Raw genomic sequence first — 16,284 nt, 5'->3', positions numbered from 1 at the left:
CAGTTTTTTTCTGAACTTTTGAGAATAAGTTAAAGATGTTATGCCCTTTGATCCTTACGTACATTAGAATATAATTTCTTTTTTTAAATAATGTTATTGGATTATAGGCTGTTTTACAATGTGTGTTCGTTTTAGGTGTATAGCAAAGCAGAATGTATTTTCTGAGAAGACAACATGCTTTTACTTCATCACAAACCAATTATCAAAATCAGTAAATTTAACATTAATACAATAGGGGCCCACAGTAAATATTCAAATTTCCTCAGTTGTACTGACTTGCGAACATTGAGTTTACCTGACATTGAAATGTACTATAATTATGAAAACAGAAGTTTACAAGTTACACAAAAAAACAAAAACAATAAGGCATTAATACAGGACAGAGATTCTAGGATATGCGAATTATTTACTTTCTTTAATAAAATTAACAAAATTTCTTTGAAAAATCTGATACACCAAGTAGGAACATGGACCCCTTCTCATTTCCTAAAGCAAACTCTAGGTTGGTTGAAGTATAAACAGTTTTCTTCATTTTTCAAAAAGAACCTAGTAAATACTTACATTGAGGATAAGCATTTGAAAACATTAAAAAAATTACTATTGGAGTAATGCATTTTTAAAAGAAAATACATGTCAGCAGGAAAAAAAAGTCTTCAGAAATTCTGAACTCAGAGATATTCACTGTTCACATTGTAATTTAAGTTTGCTTACTGCTGAAATAATGGAAAAAATGCCCAGTGATACAGCTGATTGATTCGATTTTCCCTTAAACCTCTCTTCAATAAAAATCAGTAAAGCTATAGTTTAAGAAAGAAAGAAATTGGAATGAAAAATTTATGATACATGATAAAACTATTATATTACTATTTTATAAATTAATATGAATCTATCAGAGGCTATGAACATGCATATCTTTTGAGAGTAAATGTAGATTTGTAAAAAAGAGTCAAGAAATGCTCAATTTCACTTATATATGAATTACATATAAGCTACATCATACACTTATTAATTAGAAAAGACAGATTAATATGATAAAAGCCAGTAAATTACAGTGAAGCAAATATATATTTATATATTCCTGCTCCCACTGTGAATTATTAAAAATCTTTTTAGAGAGTTTGTTCAACCTTTATTCAGCAAATAATAAATACCCAACATGTGCCAGTCATTGTATGAGTTAAGCAATTATTACTGGAAAAGAAAAAATAAAACATACTCTTCAGTCTGGTAATTCTGTCCTTCTACTATGATTGTCCCTCATTGTTTGCACGAAGCCAAATACTCAGCAGGTGGGAAATGCTGAAGTACATTATGGTATTGATATATTATGTAGAGTAAAACATCATAATGCCATCAAAGTGATATGTAGACTAGGTAGGCAAATGGACAGTTAATTCAGATTTAATAATGGTAAGCAAAATTCATAGTTATGCCAAAATACATAACTCAATATGTAATCATTTATGGAGAATATTCCGTCCATGAAAAACAGTATACATAAGATAATAAAATCAAAAGAGAGAATAGACTTTATTTTTAGCCTTGCACATTGCTCTTTATTTCCAATTCCCATTTCTAACCACTGAAATATGTTAAATATTAGCTAAGGTTGTTTTTTTTTGTTTTTTGTCTTGTCAGCAAACAGATTTTATTGAGCTATATTCTAAAAATAATATGTAAAGTTTTGATAAAGATTATTTAAAAGATGGTTTTACCAATGTTGAAAACATCCCAATTAAAATAATAGATTCCAGTGTATAAATTGAATGGTAATAATTTAAATAAAAGATTAATGGGGAACACATGTATACCTGTGGTGGATTCATTTTGATATTTGGCAAAACTAATACAATTATGTAAAGTTTAAAAATTAAATAAAATTTAAAAAAAAAGATTAAAGCATTTAAAATATAAGATCTTTGTAAACACAGCAAGCAGAAATAGCTGATAATCCCGTTAAAAGTGTCTTTTAAAGGAATAAAGATATAAATTACTGGTGCTGACTTTTAATATTATGTGAGTGCTAATGAAGAAACTTTATTATCAGGAATTCCCTGGCCGTCCAGTGGTTATCACTCAGCACTTTGACTGCAGTGGGCCTGGATTTGATTCCTTGCTTGAGAACCAGGATCACGCCAGCCAAGTGGCATGGCCAAAAAAAGGAAAGAAAAACTTTTATTAGCACCATTTTATTTACATGTCATGTGGTAAAATAATAAATAGCTCACTCAGTTTGTATGGATCCATTGCATTTATTGTTATTTTTTTTTTAATTGGTGGATAATTCCTTTACAATGGTGTCTTGGTTTCTGCTGCACAACGTGAATCACATATTAGCTAAGGCTTTTTTGGTAACAAATGCTTTCAACGTCAGATGGCTTATTAAAATATTTAATGGAAGTATCTTGTTTCTTCAGATTATCATCGATGGGCAGGATATTAGGACATTTAATGTAAAGTATCTGAGGGAAATAATTGGAGTGGTGAGTCAGGAGCCGGTGCTCTTTGCTACCACCATTGCTGAAAATATCCGTTACGGCCGTGGAAATGTCACCATGGATGAAATACAGCAAGCTGTGAAGGAAGCCAACACCTATGAGTTTATCATGCGGTTACCACAGGTAAAGCCTCTGTTAATTTAAGTGCCCTCAAACTTCACTTCGTGCCACCGAGTTCTTTCTTCAAAGCTTAAATAAGCTAATAATGTTTGAGGTTCCAGGTTGTCCAACTTTGCTAGGTAAGTCCCTTGAATTATCCATTTGGAGGGTCAAGGAGTGTAGCTTGGTACAATGACTCATAGGAAATTTTATACAGAGTTTGTGTTACTAGTTTTTTAGAATGTGAAATGATTTATTATGATTTGTGACTCATTACGCTAGTCAAAATGAGGCACCCTGTTGTCTTCCATGAATTCCTAGACTCCATAGTTTTTTCTATTTGAAATATTTCAAGAGCTCTACCACGCTTTCTGTTGTAGAAATTTGACACCCTGGTTGGAGAGAGAGGAGCCCAGCTGAGCGGTGGACAGAAGCAGAGAATCGCCATCGCCCGGGCCCTGGTTCGCAACCCCAAGATCCTCCTGCTGGACGAGGCCACCTCAGCGCTGGACACCGAGAGTGAAGCCGAGGTTCAGGCGGCCCTGGATAAGGTCAGTGGGTCCTCAACGCCTGAAGGACCAGCCAACTGAAACTGTATTGAAATTCTTACCAGTGCTTTGCAAGCCTAGGCTGAAAAACATGGACGTGAGAGCAGATGCAGCTCTCCCGTGGGCTTTTTTTTTTTTTAACGTGTTACTCCATGTGGAGTGCAGTTGGTTAACAATCTTGTGGTAGGTTCAGGTGCGCAGCAGAGCGACTCAGCACTTATGTATCCATGCATCCATTCTCCCCCAAACTCGCCTCCCATCCAGGCTGCCACATAACACTGAGCAGAGTTCCCTGTGCTATACAGTGGGCTGGTTATCCATTTTAAATGCAGCAGTGTGTACAGGTCAGTGCCATGGGGCTTTCTTTCAGGGCACATTGCAGAGAGAGGTGGGCAGCCCATTTGCTGGCTTGCTTTCTTGGACCAAGATGCAGTTATCCCCCGGTCCAGGCCTGTGCAGTGAACTGCTTAGCTTTGGGGGTTTTGTTTGTTTACATATAGGTTAGGACTTTGATCAAAAGTTCTTGCGGTAAAATGTACAAAGAAAATTCTGATGACTTACCCAGTGGTCCATCTGAAAAGCAGTTCAAAATACTTGCCTTATTTTGTAGCAGTACATCATCTTTATCTGTTCATAAAAGTGAATGGGTCCTTCTCTGGAAATAAAGTTCAATTTGTGTGTTTCTTTTTTTTTTAATTTAAATTTATTATTTTAATTAGAAGCTAATTACTTTACAGTATTGTATTGGTTTTGCCATACATCAACATGCATCTGCCATGGGTGTATACATGTTCCCCATCCTGAACACATGTTCCCCGCTCCCACCTCCCTCCCCATACCATCCCTCTGGGTCATCCCAGTGCACCAGCCCCGACCTTCCTGTATCTGGCATTGAACTTGGACTGGCGATTCGTTTCTTATATGATATTATACATGTTTCAATGCCATTCTCCCAAATCATCCCCCCTTCCCTCTCCCACAGAGTCCAAAAGACTGTTCTATACATCTGTGTCTCTTTTGCTGTGTCTTGCAGGGTTATCGTTACCATCTTTCTAAATTCCATATATATGCATTAGTATACTGTATTGGTGTTTTTCTTTCTGGCTTACTTCATTCTATATAATCGGCTCCAGTTTCATCCACCTCATTAGAACTGATTCAAATGTATTCTTTTTAATGGCTGAGTAATACTCCATTGTGTATATGTACCACAGCTTTCTTATCCATTTATCTGCTAATGGACATCTAGGTTGCTTCCATGTCCTGGCTATTATAAATAGTGCTGCAATGAACATTGGGATACACGTGTCTCTTTCAATTCTGGTTTCCTCAGTGTGTATGCCCAGCAGTGGGATTGCTGGGTCGTATGGCAGTTCTATTTCCAGTTTTTTAAGGAATTTCCACACTGTTCTCCATAGTGGCTGTACTAGTTTGCATTCCCACCAACAGTGTAAGAGGGTTCCCTTTTCTCCACACCCTCTCCAGCATTTATTGCTTGTAGGCTTTTGGATCGCAGCCATTCTGACTGGCGTGAAATGGTACCTCATAGTGGTTTTGATTTGCATTTCTCTGATAATGAGTGATGTTGTGTGTTTCTTTAAGCATATAAATAAGGAACATATTTCAAGGCTGCTGAACTCATGGGCCTGGCTCAGTGTTTCTAAATCTCTCACTATCGTCTTTACTAAGCTGAAGCTTCGCAGCATGAACCTTATCTTGGGACACTTTCAAGGTTAGTGCTGATGTCATCTGTCATAACAACACAGTATAAAAACTGGAGTCAGATGACACTATGTAAATAGATTTCAAACACATAAATATCATAAACATTTTTGACTTCAGAAAGTTTAATCATAAAATGTGCAAGTTACTTAACAGTCCATCCAAATTGCCTCTTGAAATTTTGTTTTTCTGAATTGACCTACTTTATTTTTTAGTTTTTATTGAAATATAGTTGGTTTACAATGTGGCATTAGTTTCAGGTGTACAGCAAAATGATTGAGTCATACATACATATGTGTGTGTATATATATTATATATATATCTGATATATATATATGTCCTCTTGAAATTATACAGATGAGCTGTATGAGCCTTATTTTCTCAGGAAAATGTATACTTGAATCCTAAGTAAACACAACTACCGTGTGTGCTATAAACTGTAGTTAATTCAGGCTTCGTGGTTTATCATGTTAACATTTTGGCTTATTTTATATAATGTAATTTAATAATTAATGAGAAAGAATATGATATAAGAGAATTATAAGAGAGAATTATGAGAGAATATGATATACTCTCATAAATTATTCCTCATAAATTTTTGTACTGAATTACCCTGCTTTCATGTATATTTAGTCTCAAGGAACCAAAATATAATACATAGGGGGCTTATATTTGGTTGGTTAATTAGAAGTGACTTAAATCAGGAAATCATAAAAACAAATACATGCATTCATTAAATAATTGATTTAAAATGTGTCAGAATAGATTTTTTTAGCATACAGTTACGTACGATAAGAGAGATTTATGGAACAAAGTCCTAGTCGGCCCTAGGACACAGGTCCTAAAACTTTCTAGGGTGTGTACATTCAGGACAGTAGCCCTTGCTGTGCTAAACAAACAGAATTACTGACAAGTTTTTCCATGATGTGAATTCTGTCAGCAAAAGTTGTATCCTTGCAAGTTTTAATTCATATTTGGATACATTACTTTTTTGAATTTTAGCAATTTGTGTTGGCAGACACAAAAGCTATAAGGCCTCTTGAAGTCTATGCTTCAGACATTGAACAAGCATTCATTCCTTCACAGCTTTTGCTCAAAACTAGTCACATGGCCTGCCCAAATTTGAGGAGGTGGGAAAATACAGTCCATCTCTGAAGGGAATAGCCATAAAGTGTTTGTGGCCAATTTTTATCTACCATAGTTGCTACAGATAGTTTATAATCTACCGAATCGACTCCATACATTGCAAGATAACTGATATGTTTTTCAGACAATAAACTATGTCTTGAAGAGGGAAGTCCTTCATTATTGCATTCTCCCCAGTGATACTGGTCAGTCAGTTGGCTGGTCCATCTGGTTAAAAACCAACTGTCTTAACAATGAAAGTTGAGTTTTGTAATTCTCTGTCCTTGAGGAGCATAAGGATGTAACACTGTTACTGTTTTTCCTCTCTGATTACCTAGCCTGGAAGCAGAACATTTTCCTTCTGTAGCCCCTTTCCACAGTCATGACTGTCTCTTGTCCGGCACCATGCTGTTGTACTTAGCTATTTATTTATATGCTTTCTCTCTCTCTCCCCTGAGAGGCAGAACTAACAAAAGGCTCATGTTTACTCTATAACACCCACTCCAGTGCCTGCACATAGTAAAGCCTGAATAAATTTTTACTGAATTGATTTCCATGGTCTAGCTCATTGAATAATGCAGTTCTACATTAGAAAAAAATAATTAATGACCATATCCGCTTTTGGCTCAATAGATAGCAACTGTTCTTCAAAATAAATAATAGGTTTTTCAGTATAAAATCTTAAAGAAGACTAGAAAAGCAGACTTGATATTTTGATTTTTTAAAGAAAGTCAATAACACAAAGGTTTGTACCTGTGTCCCTCTTCTACTTATAGTGTTTCCATACTGGAGGGGCAGGAAAAGAATGAAAATAGTGATTTAATGAAATGATCCCTGAAAGTTTCCATTTGTGCTTCCCCCCCCCCCGCCCCAGAAGTCAAGAAGCCTAATAGATGAGCGCTTCCTCTGTTTGGGCCTACCTTTCATTCCTGTGCTGTGAGCTTAATCACACAGTCATGTCCAGCTCTCTGTGACCCCAGGCACTGCAGCCCGCCAAGCCCCTCTGTCTGTGGGATTCTCCAGGCAGGAATACTGGAGGGGGTTGCCAAGCTGTCCTCCAGGAGATCTTCCCAACCCAGGGATCGAACCTAGGTTTCCCGCGTTGCAATGGGATTCTTCACCATCAGAGCCACCAGGGAAGCCCACCTGCACATCCTAAATTAGAAGTTTCAAATTTCTTAATAGTTGTTCTCCTTGAATCCAGGATATTTGTTTGCCAGTGTCTTGTCATCATGGGGGTGTTTGAAAATACCCTTTTGTGTTGAATCTCCTCTACCCTAGCCAAAATTCTTTGGTCAAGGGTGACAGTGGCTAACTTTGAAATTCACAAATGCATACTTCGTTGCTCCTGCACACCAGTCATGTACTCACGAGTCTGACTCCCAATTCCTTTGTTTTTAAAGTTGACATAGCATTAACCTATTGTTATCATAATGATAAACCCAGCCACTGTTAGCAGTTACTCATCACTGTTAGTATATAATTAGATTGATCAAATTATTTCCTATATACCTTATCATACATGGACAAAGCTGTGCAACTTCCTTATTAGTATATCAGTAAAGATTTATGAAGGTTTCTTTGGGGCCCAATTGCTAAAAATAAAAGAATAGTCTTAAGTGTTGTCCAGTAGAGTTGTGCTCTACTACTGCTAAGTTGCTTCAGTCGTGTCTGACTCTGTGTGACCCCATAGATGGAAGCCCACCAGGCTCCCCCATCCGTGGGATTCTCCAGGCAAAAACACTGGAGTGGGGTGCCATTGCCTTCTCCGTTGTGCTCTAGTCTGTCTTCTTATGCTTTCATGTGTGTTAGTGTGTGTGTGTGCGTGTTAGTCACTCAGTTGTGTCTGACTCTGCAACCCCATCAGTGGTAACCCGCCAGGCTCTTCTGTCCATGGGATTTTCCAGGCAAGAATACTGGAGTGGGTTGCCATTTCCTTCTCCAGGGGATCTTCCTGACCCAGGGATCAAACCTGGGTTTTTCCCATTGCTGGCAGATTCTTTACCATCTGAGCTACCAGGCTGTTTTATATGTATTGAAACATAATTGATTCATCTGGTTATTAGTATAAGGCCTGAGGAAGAAAGACCACATTATTTTTTTTCCAGGTGGCTACACAATTGACTCAGTACCATTAATCACATAGTCTGCCTTTTCTCTACTGATAGACAATGCGTATTTATCACACACTAATTCTTAAAGGAGATCAGTCCTGGGTGTTCTTTGGAAGGACTGATGATGCTAAAGCTGAAACTCCAATACTTTGGCCACCTCACGCGAAGAGTTGACTCACTGGAAAAGATTCTGATTCTGGGAGGGATTGGGGGCAGGAGGAGAAGGGAATGACAGAGGATGAGATGGCTGGATGGCATCACCGACTCGATGGACGTGAGTTTGAGTGAACTCTGGGAGTTGGTGATGGACAGGGAGGCCTGGCGTGCTGCGATTCTTGGGGTTGCAAAGAGTCGGACATGAGTGAGCGACTGAACTGAACTGAATCATTTTAGATAAGTTATTGAGCACTGATTATATTATAGGTCCTGTGATTAAGTATGCCTCATGCACTCTCTCATTTCATCTTGACAAAACTTGCAAGATAGGTGTGATTTTACTCCCCATTTTACTGATGAGGACATGAGCAGAGTTCAGTTGCTCATGGTGGTCTGGTATTCCCATCTCTTTAAGAATTTTCCAGAGTTTGTTGTGATCCACACAGTCAGAGGATGAGATGGTTGGATGGCATCACCGACTCGTTGGACATGAGTTTGAATGAACTCCTGGAGTTGGTGATGGACAGGGAGGCCTGGCGTGCTACATTCCATGGGGTCCCAAAGAGTTGGACACGACTGAGTGACTGAACTGAACTGAATTCTTAAAAATGTATGTCTATTCTGGACTCTCTGTATGATTCTGTTGATCAAATTGTCTGTTCATGTGATAGCTTCCCCTGGATTTTATTGTTTTAATTGCTGTAGCTTTTTATGTTTTAGTATCTAGTGGAGCTATTACCCAGATACTTATTAACTTTTTCAGAATTTTTGTGGATGCTCTTTTTAAAAAGATTGATGAATCTTTTAAAAAGATTCATATACCATGAAGTTCACCCTTTTTAAATGCACAGTCATTTGTTTTTAGTATTAATATATTCACAAGATTTTGTAACCATCTGCATGATCTCACTGAAGAATATTTTCATCATTCAAAAAAAAAAAAAAAAACCCTTGTACCCCATAGTACTCACTCTCTATTCTACCCTCACCCTTGAGCTTGGCAATCGCTAATCTTTCTCTCTCTCTGGATTTTCCCATTCTGGACATTTCCTATAAATAGAATCATACAAGGCATGGTCTGTTTTAACTGACTTCTTTAACTTAGCATCATATTTTTAAGGTCCATCCATATTGAAACACATCCATATTGAAACACATCCATATTGAAACACATTTCCTTTCCTGGCCCAGTGCTATTCTATTGTATGGATATACCACCTTTTGTTTCTCTTTTGATCAACTGAACGTTTGGATTGTTCCTCACTTTTTGGCTATTATGAATCTAGCCTCGCATTTTTATGTTTTTACCTGCTTAGGTGATTTGGGCCACGCCCTAAATACCATCCTAACAATGTGGTTTTATTGCCTCAGAGTAGGTAGGTAGTGGTCTTAAGAAGTTGTTAATCTAATAGGGTAATGAATATTAAAAAGAATAACTATTGTTAATGACATAACGTGAATAATTTGATGGACATTTTCCAGTCCTTTCATTAACCCGTCAAGCTAATGACATGTGAGCTCACTGAACTACTTAGGGGGTGATTTGTAGATTTCAGTGTCCATAAAAACCACCCAAAGTATTTGTTAAAAATCAGTTACTGGCCCCACTCCAGAGTTTGTGACTGAGATGGTCTTTGAACCATAACTTAAACCATCCAGACCTCAGGATATGTTTTCGCCTAAGGTGCCTGCACGTAGTCCATCAGAATTACAATCACACTAATTACAGAATTGCAGGCACTTCAGAAGAAATCATACAGAAGTGCTCTGGAGAAGGCCTTATGTGGCAACAACTTCTGAACATGCTTCTGCTAAAGTCTTTAGCATATCGTATAACTCAGAAGCAGGGCTCCTCACGATGGTATGAAAACATTAGAGAAGCTCCGGAGTTCTCCATCTTCATCCTGGGGGATTGGCCTCCTGTCTGGTCCAGAATTTAAGTCCCCTTGTGTCCATTCACATGTGAGAGATGCCTTTGTGCCCTGATCACACAGGGATGGTGAGCTGCTCTCCATCAACCACAGACACCCCCGTCTGCCTGCTTCATTGTGTGTTAATCAACAGTGCAAGGACGGTGTAACCCTGCTCCCCTTCATGCCTGTCCTTTTCCCCTCTAGGCCAGGGAAGGCCGGACCACCATAGTGATAGCTCACCGACTGTCTACAATCCAAAATGCAGATGTCATCGCTGGGTTTGACGATGGAGTCGTTGTGGAGCAAGGAAGCCACAGAGAACTAATGAAGAAGGAAGGGGTATAGTTCAGGCTTGTAAACACACAGGTATCTGCTTCTTGGGAAGTTTTTCTATTGTTTTTTCCTTAATATAATATTCTTTCTTTATTAAAATATCACTTAGCTAATGCTGTACTGAGAAATCAGAAGTATCAGAAAGATGCCACGCATACATCTGAGACTTTAATTCAGAGTCGTTGAAAGAATCTTGAAAGAGAGAGGTGGGGAGGGGGGAAATAAAAGAAAACACCAAAAACATTTTGAACTTGTTGTTTAGGACAGTGATTCTTAATTGCCTGTTCAAACTAATGGGTCCTTGCCCCAGTAGATTAGAGATGTTCAGAGTGGTGGTCGGGGTAAGAGACTGATGCCAGGATCTCTGGTAGTTGGGAGAGGTCCTATGAGACTTTAAAATACTTCCCAGATCATCCTAATGAAGCCAACAGCAAGATTCATGGCTTTTGGAAGTGAATAGTTCAGTGTTTTGTTTTTTGTTTTTGGCTTGCGAGATCCTAGTTCCCTGACTGGGGATCATACTGGGCCCACAGGAGTGAAAGTGCCAAGTCTTAACCTCTGGGCCTCCAGGGAATTCCTGAGTTTGGTTTTCCTTTAAAACAACAACTATTCACTCTATTTCCTAGAGCAGGTTCTATTGAAAATTCTTGATTTGCCTTATTATTGAAATTAGTCACAAGCAATTTTGCAAAATAAATAATTGAAAAATATTTATCCTGTAAACACAGTTCTTATATTCATTAAAGTTTATACATTTGTTTTGATAACTGTAACTAATATGTACATATTTTTGTTATTTTTCTTCACATTTCAAATACATACACTCCAAATACTATCATTTTATATGTCCTCAGCAGTAATTACATTAATGTGTAATAAACTGCTCAAATCATTTCTCTAAAGTTGACTACATGGCTTGTTTCTAATAATTCTCTGTTCTAAATATTGCCCTTTGGGAGCACGTGGCAGGGAGGGGGTTGAGGGTGGGTTCCAAAAAGGTTAAGGCAAAAATTTGTTTTGTTTTCTGACAAGTAATTTAATTTAACTCCTCTGAGTCTCAGTTTCCACATTTGAAATACAAAACCTACCATGTGAGGCTGCTGTAAGGTTAAAAATAAGCACCTGTTTAGTTCAGTTCAGTCGCTGAGTCGTGTCCAACTGTTTGCAACCCCATGGACTGCAGCACACCAGGCCTCCCTGTCCATCACCAACTCCCGGAGCTTATTCAAACTCATGTGCATTGAGTCAGTGATGCCATCCAGCCATCTCATCCTCTGTTGTCCCCTTCTCCTCCTGCCTTCGATCTTTCCCAGCATCAGGGTCTTTTCCAATGAGTCAGCTCTTCACATTAGGTAGCCAAAGTATTGGAGTTTCAGCTTCAGCATCAGTCCTTCCAATGAACATTCAGGACTGATTTACTTTAGGATAGACTGGTTTGATCTCCTTGCAGTCAAGGGACTCTCAAGAGTCTCCTCCAACACCACAGTTCAAAAGCATCAATTCTTTGGTGCTAAGCTTTCTTTATAGTCCACCTCTCACCTCCATACATGACTACTGGAAAAACCATAGCCTTGACTAGATGGACCTTTGTTAGCAAAGTAATGTTTCTGCTTTTTAATATGCTGTCTAGGTTGGTCATATCTTTTCTTCCAAAGAGCAAGCATCTTTTAATTTCATGGCTGCAATCACCATCTGTAGTGATTTTGGAGCCCCCCAAAATAAAGTCAGCCACTGTTTCCTCATCTTTTTCCCATGAAGTGATGGGACCAAATGCCATGATCTTAATTTTCTGAATGTTGAGCTTTAAGCCAACTTTTTCACTCTCCTCTTTCACTTTCATCAAGAGGCTTTTTAGTTCTTCTTCACTTTCTGCCATAAGGGTGGTGTCATCTGCATATCTGTGGTTATTGATATTTCTCCCAGCAATCTTGATTCCAGCTTGTGCTTCTTCTAGTCCAGCATTTCTCATGATGTACTCTGCATAGAAGTTAAATAAGTGGGGTGACAATATACAGTGTTGACATATGCCTTTCCTTATTTGGAACCAGTCTGTTGTTCCATGTCCAGTTCTAACTCTTGCTTCCTAACCTGCATACAGATTTCTCAGGAGGCAGGTCAGGTGGTCTGGTATTCCCATCTCTTTCAGAATTTTCCACAGTTTGTTGTGATCCACAAAGGCTTTGGCATCGTTGATAAAGCAGAAGTAGATGTTTTTATGAAACTCTCTTGCTTTTTTAATGATGCAGCGGATGTTGGCAATTTGATCTCTGGTTCCACTGCCTTTTCTAAAACCAGATTGAACATCTGGATGTTCACGATTCATGTACTGCTGAAGCCTGGCTTGGAGAATTTTGAGCATTACTTTGCTAGCGTGTGAGATGAGTGCAGTTGTGCCATAGTTTGAGCATTCTTTGGCATTGCCTTTCTTTGGGATTGGAATGAAAACTGACCTTTTCCAGTCCTGTGGCCACTGCTGAGTTCTCCACATTTGCTGGCATATTGAGTGCAGCACTTTCATAGCATCATCTTTTAGGATTTGAAATAGCTCAACTGGAATTCCATCACCTCCACTAGTTTTGTTCATAGTGATGAGCACCACCTGAATATACTAGAAAAAAGCACTTTAAAAGGGTGAATTTCATGATATGTGAATTTTGTGTCAATAAAGCTGTTATATCATTTTTTTTTTTTGAAAAGCACCTAACACAAAATAGATGCCTGACAAATGATAGTTACTGGTTCTAAACCTGAAGGTTACATCCATCTGGACACACAGCTCAGCATTTTGTTCTTCCAGATTTCAGGAAACCAGCTCCAGTCAGAAGAATTTAAAGTCGCTGATCAATGGCCTGCTGTGTGTTTGACTCATCCCATAGTTAGGTGTTCTCTTCATAAAAGCCTGAGGAGTTCCTGACAGTATCAAAATGGCTTTGATGTGGAAACCAGTGAACTTGTAAGTTGTTTTTCAATTATCTTTCATTGTTTAGTTTTGCTGGTGAAGTCCATAGCCTTGCAAGTACATTGTAGCCACAGAAGATTCCCACCATGAGCCATACGCTTATTAAAAGAAGGGAATATTCAACATTAATTGTACTTATCAAAAATTGAAATCAATTCCAATTAACAATGAATTTTCAATACAAAGGGATCCCAAAACATAGCCTTTGTGCTTAGATGCTTAAAATTAAAACAAGATATTCCATTCATTTTTGAGATCCAGAGTAATACGAGGCTGGTCTAAAGCAAGAGGCTCTAATATTTGCATAATCTATTATGTAGGATTACTTTTGATTGTCTATGCTAGGAAACCCAGAGTAATATCAGTTTAAGAAAAATAAGCTTTTATTTCTCTTTCACATTAAAAAAAAAAAAAAAAGCTTAGAGGTGAGAAACCCAGGGTTACAATGGTAACTCCACCATGGTTACCATGGACTCAGGCTCGTTTCATACTTATTCTCGTTATCCTGGCATGTAGCTTTCATTCTCAATAATCTAAAATGACTCCAGAAGCTCCAGCCATCACATCTATGTTCCAAGCAGCAAGAAAAAACAAAGATTTTCCAGACATCTCATACAATACTTAAAAAAAAAAAACAAAAAACTATGTCATTGGCCATAACTTAATCACATGCCCATACTTAGCTACAAGGGAGAGTAGAAAACTGAACCTTTTTGCTATATGCATTGCTACCCTGAGTAAAACTGGAATTTTCTTACTAGGAAACAGGACAAAATAACCAGAAATAGCCAAAGTGTACATTCTTTAATATTTCTCACCTGAAACCTTGGGATTTTTTTTTTAGATCAACATCTTACATTTTATAATACAAATTTTTACACAAATCACATGTTTACAGTACAAAAGGCAAAGGACCTCAAGAGAAGTAACTGGGATGATATTAATTCAAGTTAACAGAAGCTTTTATAATAGAAAGGGAACACATTCCAAGAAAAGATATTTTATGATTTTAAGAAACGATTTAGGAGTGTATTTTGATGTTATTCCCTGATAACTCGGTTGGTAAAGAATCTGCCTGCAATGCAGGAGACCCTGGCTCGATTCCTGGGTCAGGAAGATCCCCTGGAGAAGGGATAGGGTACCCACTCCAGTATTTTTGTGCTTCCCTTGTGGTTCAGCTGGTAAAGAATCTGCCTGCAATGCAGGAGACGTGGGTTCGATCCCTGGGTTGGGAAGATCCCATGAAGAAGGGAAAACGTACCCACTCCAGTATTCTTACCTGGATACTCCCATGGACAGAGGAGCCTGGTGGACTACATCCAGTCCAGGGGGTCACAAAAGAGTTAGACTTGCCTTAGCAACTAAACAACAGTTAATAAAAGCTGAGTGTATTTTACCTCTTGTGTAGGTCTGAAGAAACTGATCCTCCTGAGAGTTCATTGCGTCTGTTTTTCCTGCCCACGATGTTATTCACTGCAGAGGTAAGAAGGGCTCTTTTAGCAGTCTCAATCTTGGTGTATTTATGGAAAGAGAATAACATTGTATTATTGTGGTGCAATATTATTGTAAGTAAGATAAACAGTTTCTCCCTTTTTGCTTCTCATTTTCTGTCTGGATAGTTACACTGTTACATCTTTAGAGTCTGGTATTTTAGAGGAGCACTTCTCTTGGAGAAATGCAAAGAGGGGTAGGCAGAAAATGCCACAATTAATACGGCTGTCCTTGGTGCCATCATAGAGGGATAAATGGTGTGCCCAGTGAGAGGGGGAGATTAAATCTGATTAGAAGGACTGTTTGCTTGTGAAAAGCAGCCTGAGCTCCTTTATCAGCCTGGAGGCCAGGTCTAAAAGATAGTGCTAACTAGGGAGGAAAAAAGCCCCTAAAATGCAGAGGAGAGGGGTGGTTTGAAAGCAAAGGGCTGAATAGAAGCTATTCCCATGTTCTCTATTTTATAGGGACACAAACGTGACCTATTTAGATAACTGTAAGGCCATGGGTTTCCATAGGCACACGTGGTATCTAGTTTACTGTGAAACCACCTCTATAATCAAAATATTCTCCTTTTTATTTTTATTTTTGGGCACCCCACACAGCCTGTGCAATCTTAGTTCCCTGACCAGGGATTGAACACGGGGCCCTTGGCAGTGAAGGTGTTGAGAGAGTCTTAACCACTGGACTGCCAAGGAATTCCCTAGAATATTCTCCTTTATGTGACTTAAATCCCTCATGTTTGACCAAAGAAGCTGGTATGTGCCAGGCATTGGGCCGTTTCTAAGGAGATAAAGTGTTGGTCATTCAGTTAGTCTCTCAGTTGTATCCAACTCTTTGTGACCCCACAGACTGTAACCTACCAGGCTCCTCTGATCATGGGATTTCCAAGCAAGAATTACTGGAGTGGGTTGCCATATCCTTCTGCAGGGGATCTTCCTAATCCAGGGATCAAACCTGGGTCTCCTGCATTGCAGGCAGAGTCTTTTCCATCTGAGCCATAGTGAAAGCCAAGACATGAGCCAAGACATCTTAAAACAAAGTCACAGAGATGTGTAAACAAATGGGGGGAAAGTCACAAAACAAGCTATGAAGCAGAAGTCTGTAGGGAATGCAGAGTAAAGTTAGTTTGCCCTACCGTTAGTAGTGGTGAAAGAAAAGCGCGTGGGTACTTTAGTTTTGTGAGTTAGGATATGACAAGGATAAGATGCGAAGCAGGGTTCTGGGCTGAGGAGACCAGGCCCAGGTCCTCAGATGAATCACGGTGTCTTGTGTTGGTGAGGACGCTTAACCAGTCTATTCGTGGGTCTTACCTTGTGTGACCCCAAC

At 38.7% G+C, this 16,284-nt stretch overlaps 2 protein-coding genes across 4 annotated transcripts in view; both read left to right on the top strand.

Annotated features, from left to right (window-relative positions):
• LOC133245956 (phosphatidylcholine translocator ABCB4-like) overlaps positions 1–13,386 on the top strand; it is a 41,490-nt gene extending 28,104 nt beyond the window's left edge. Inside the window, exons 7-10 of one of the 2 annotated variants that reach the window (XR_009735828.1) lie at positions 2,418–2,621; positions 2,978–3,148; positions 8,678–8,872; positions 10,380–10,516. Coding sequence is in view for 1 of the 2 variants with exons in the window: in XM_061413728.1 (XP_061269712.1) it covers positions 2,418–2,621; positions 2,978–3,148; positions 10,380–10,520 (516 nt within the window). In the remaining variant the exon portion in view is untranslated. Of the gene's footprint in view, positions 1–2,417; positions 2,622–2,977; positions 3,149–8,677; positions 8,873–10,379; positions 10,542–13,305 lie in introns of those variants that run through there. The other variant, XM_061413728.1, reaches the window with a different exon arrangement.
• LOC133245957 (probable mitochondrial glutathione transporter SLC25A40) overlaps positions 13,374–16,284 on the top strand; it is a 35,728-nt gene continuing 32,817 nt past the window's right edge. For both annotated transcript variants that reach the window (XM_061413730.1, XM_061413729.1), the window contains exon 1: positions 13,374–13,461. The gene's annotated coding sequence lies outside the window, so the exon portion shown is untranslated. The remainder of the gene's footprint in view (positions 13,462–16,284) is intronic.

The sequence above is a fragment of the Bos javanicus genome, chromosome 4 (genome assembly GCF_032452875.1).
Source record: "Bos javanicus breed banteng chromosome 4, ARS-OSU_banteng_1.0, whole genome shotgun sequence".
In the NCBI taxonomy this organism is placed as follows: domain Eukaryota; kingdom Metazoa; phylum Chordata; class Mammalia; order Artiodactyla; family Bovidae; genus Bos; species Bos javanicus.
Note: the sequence above shows the minus strand (reverse complement) of the source record. Positions and strands in the feature narration are given on the sequence as shown.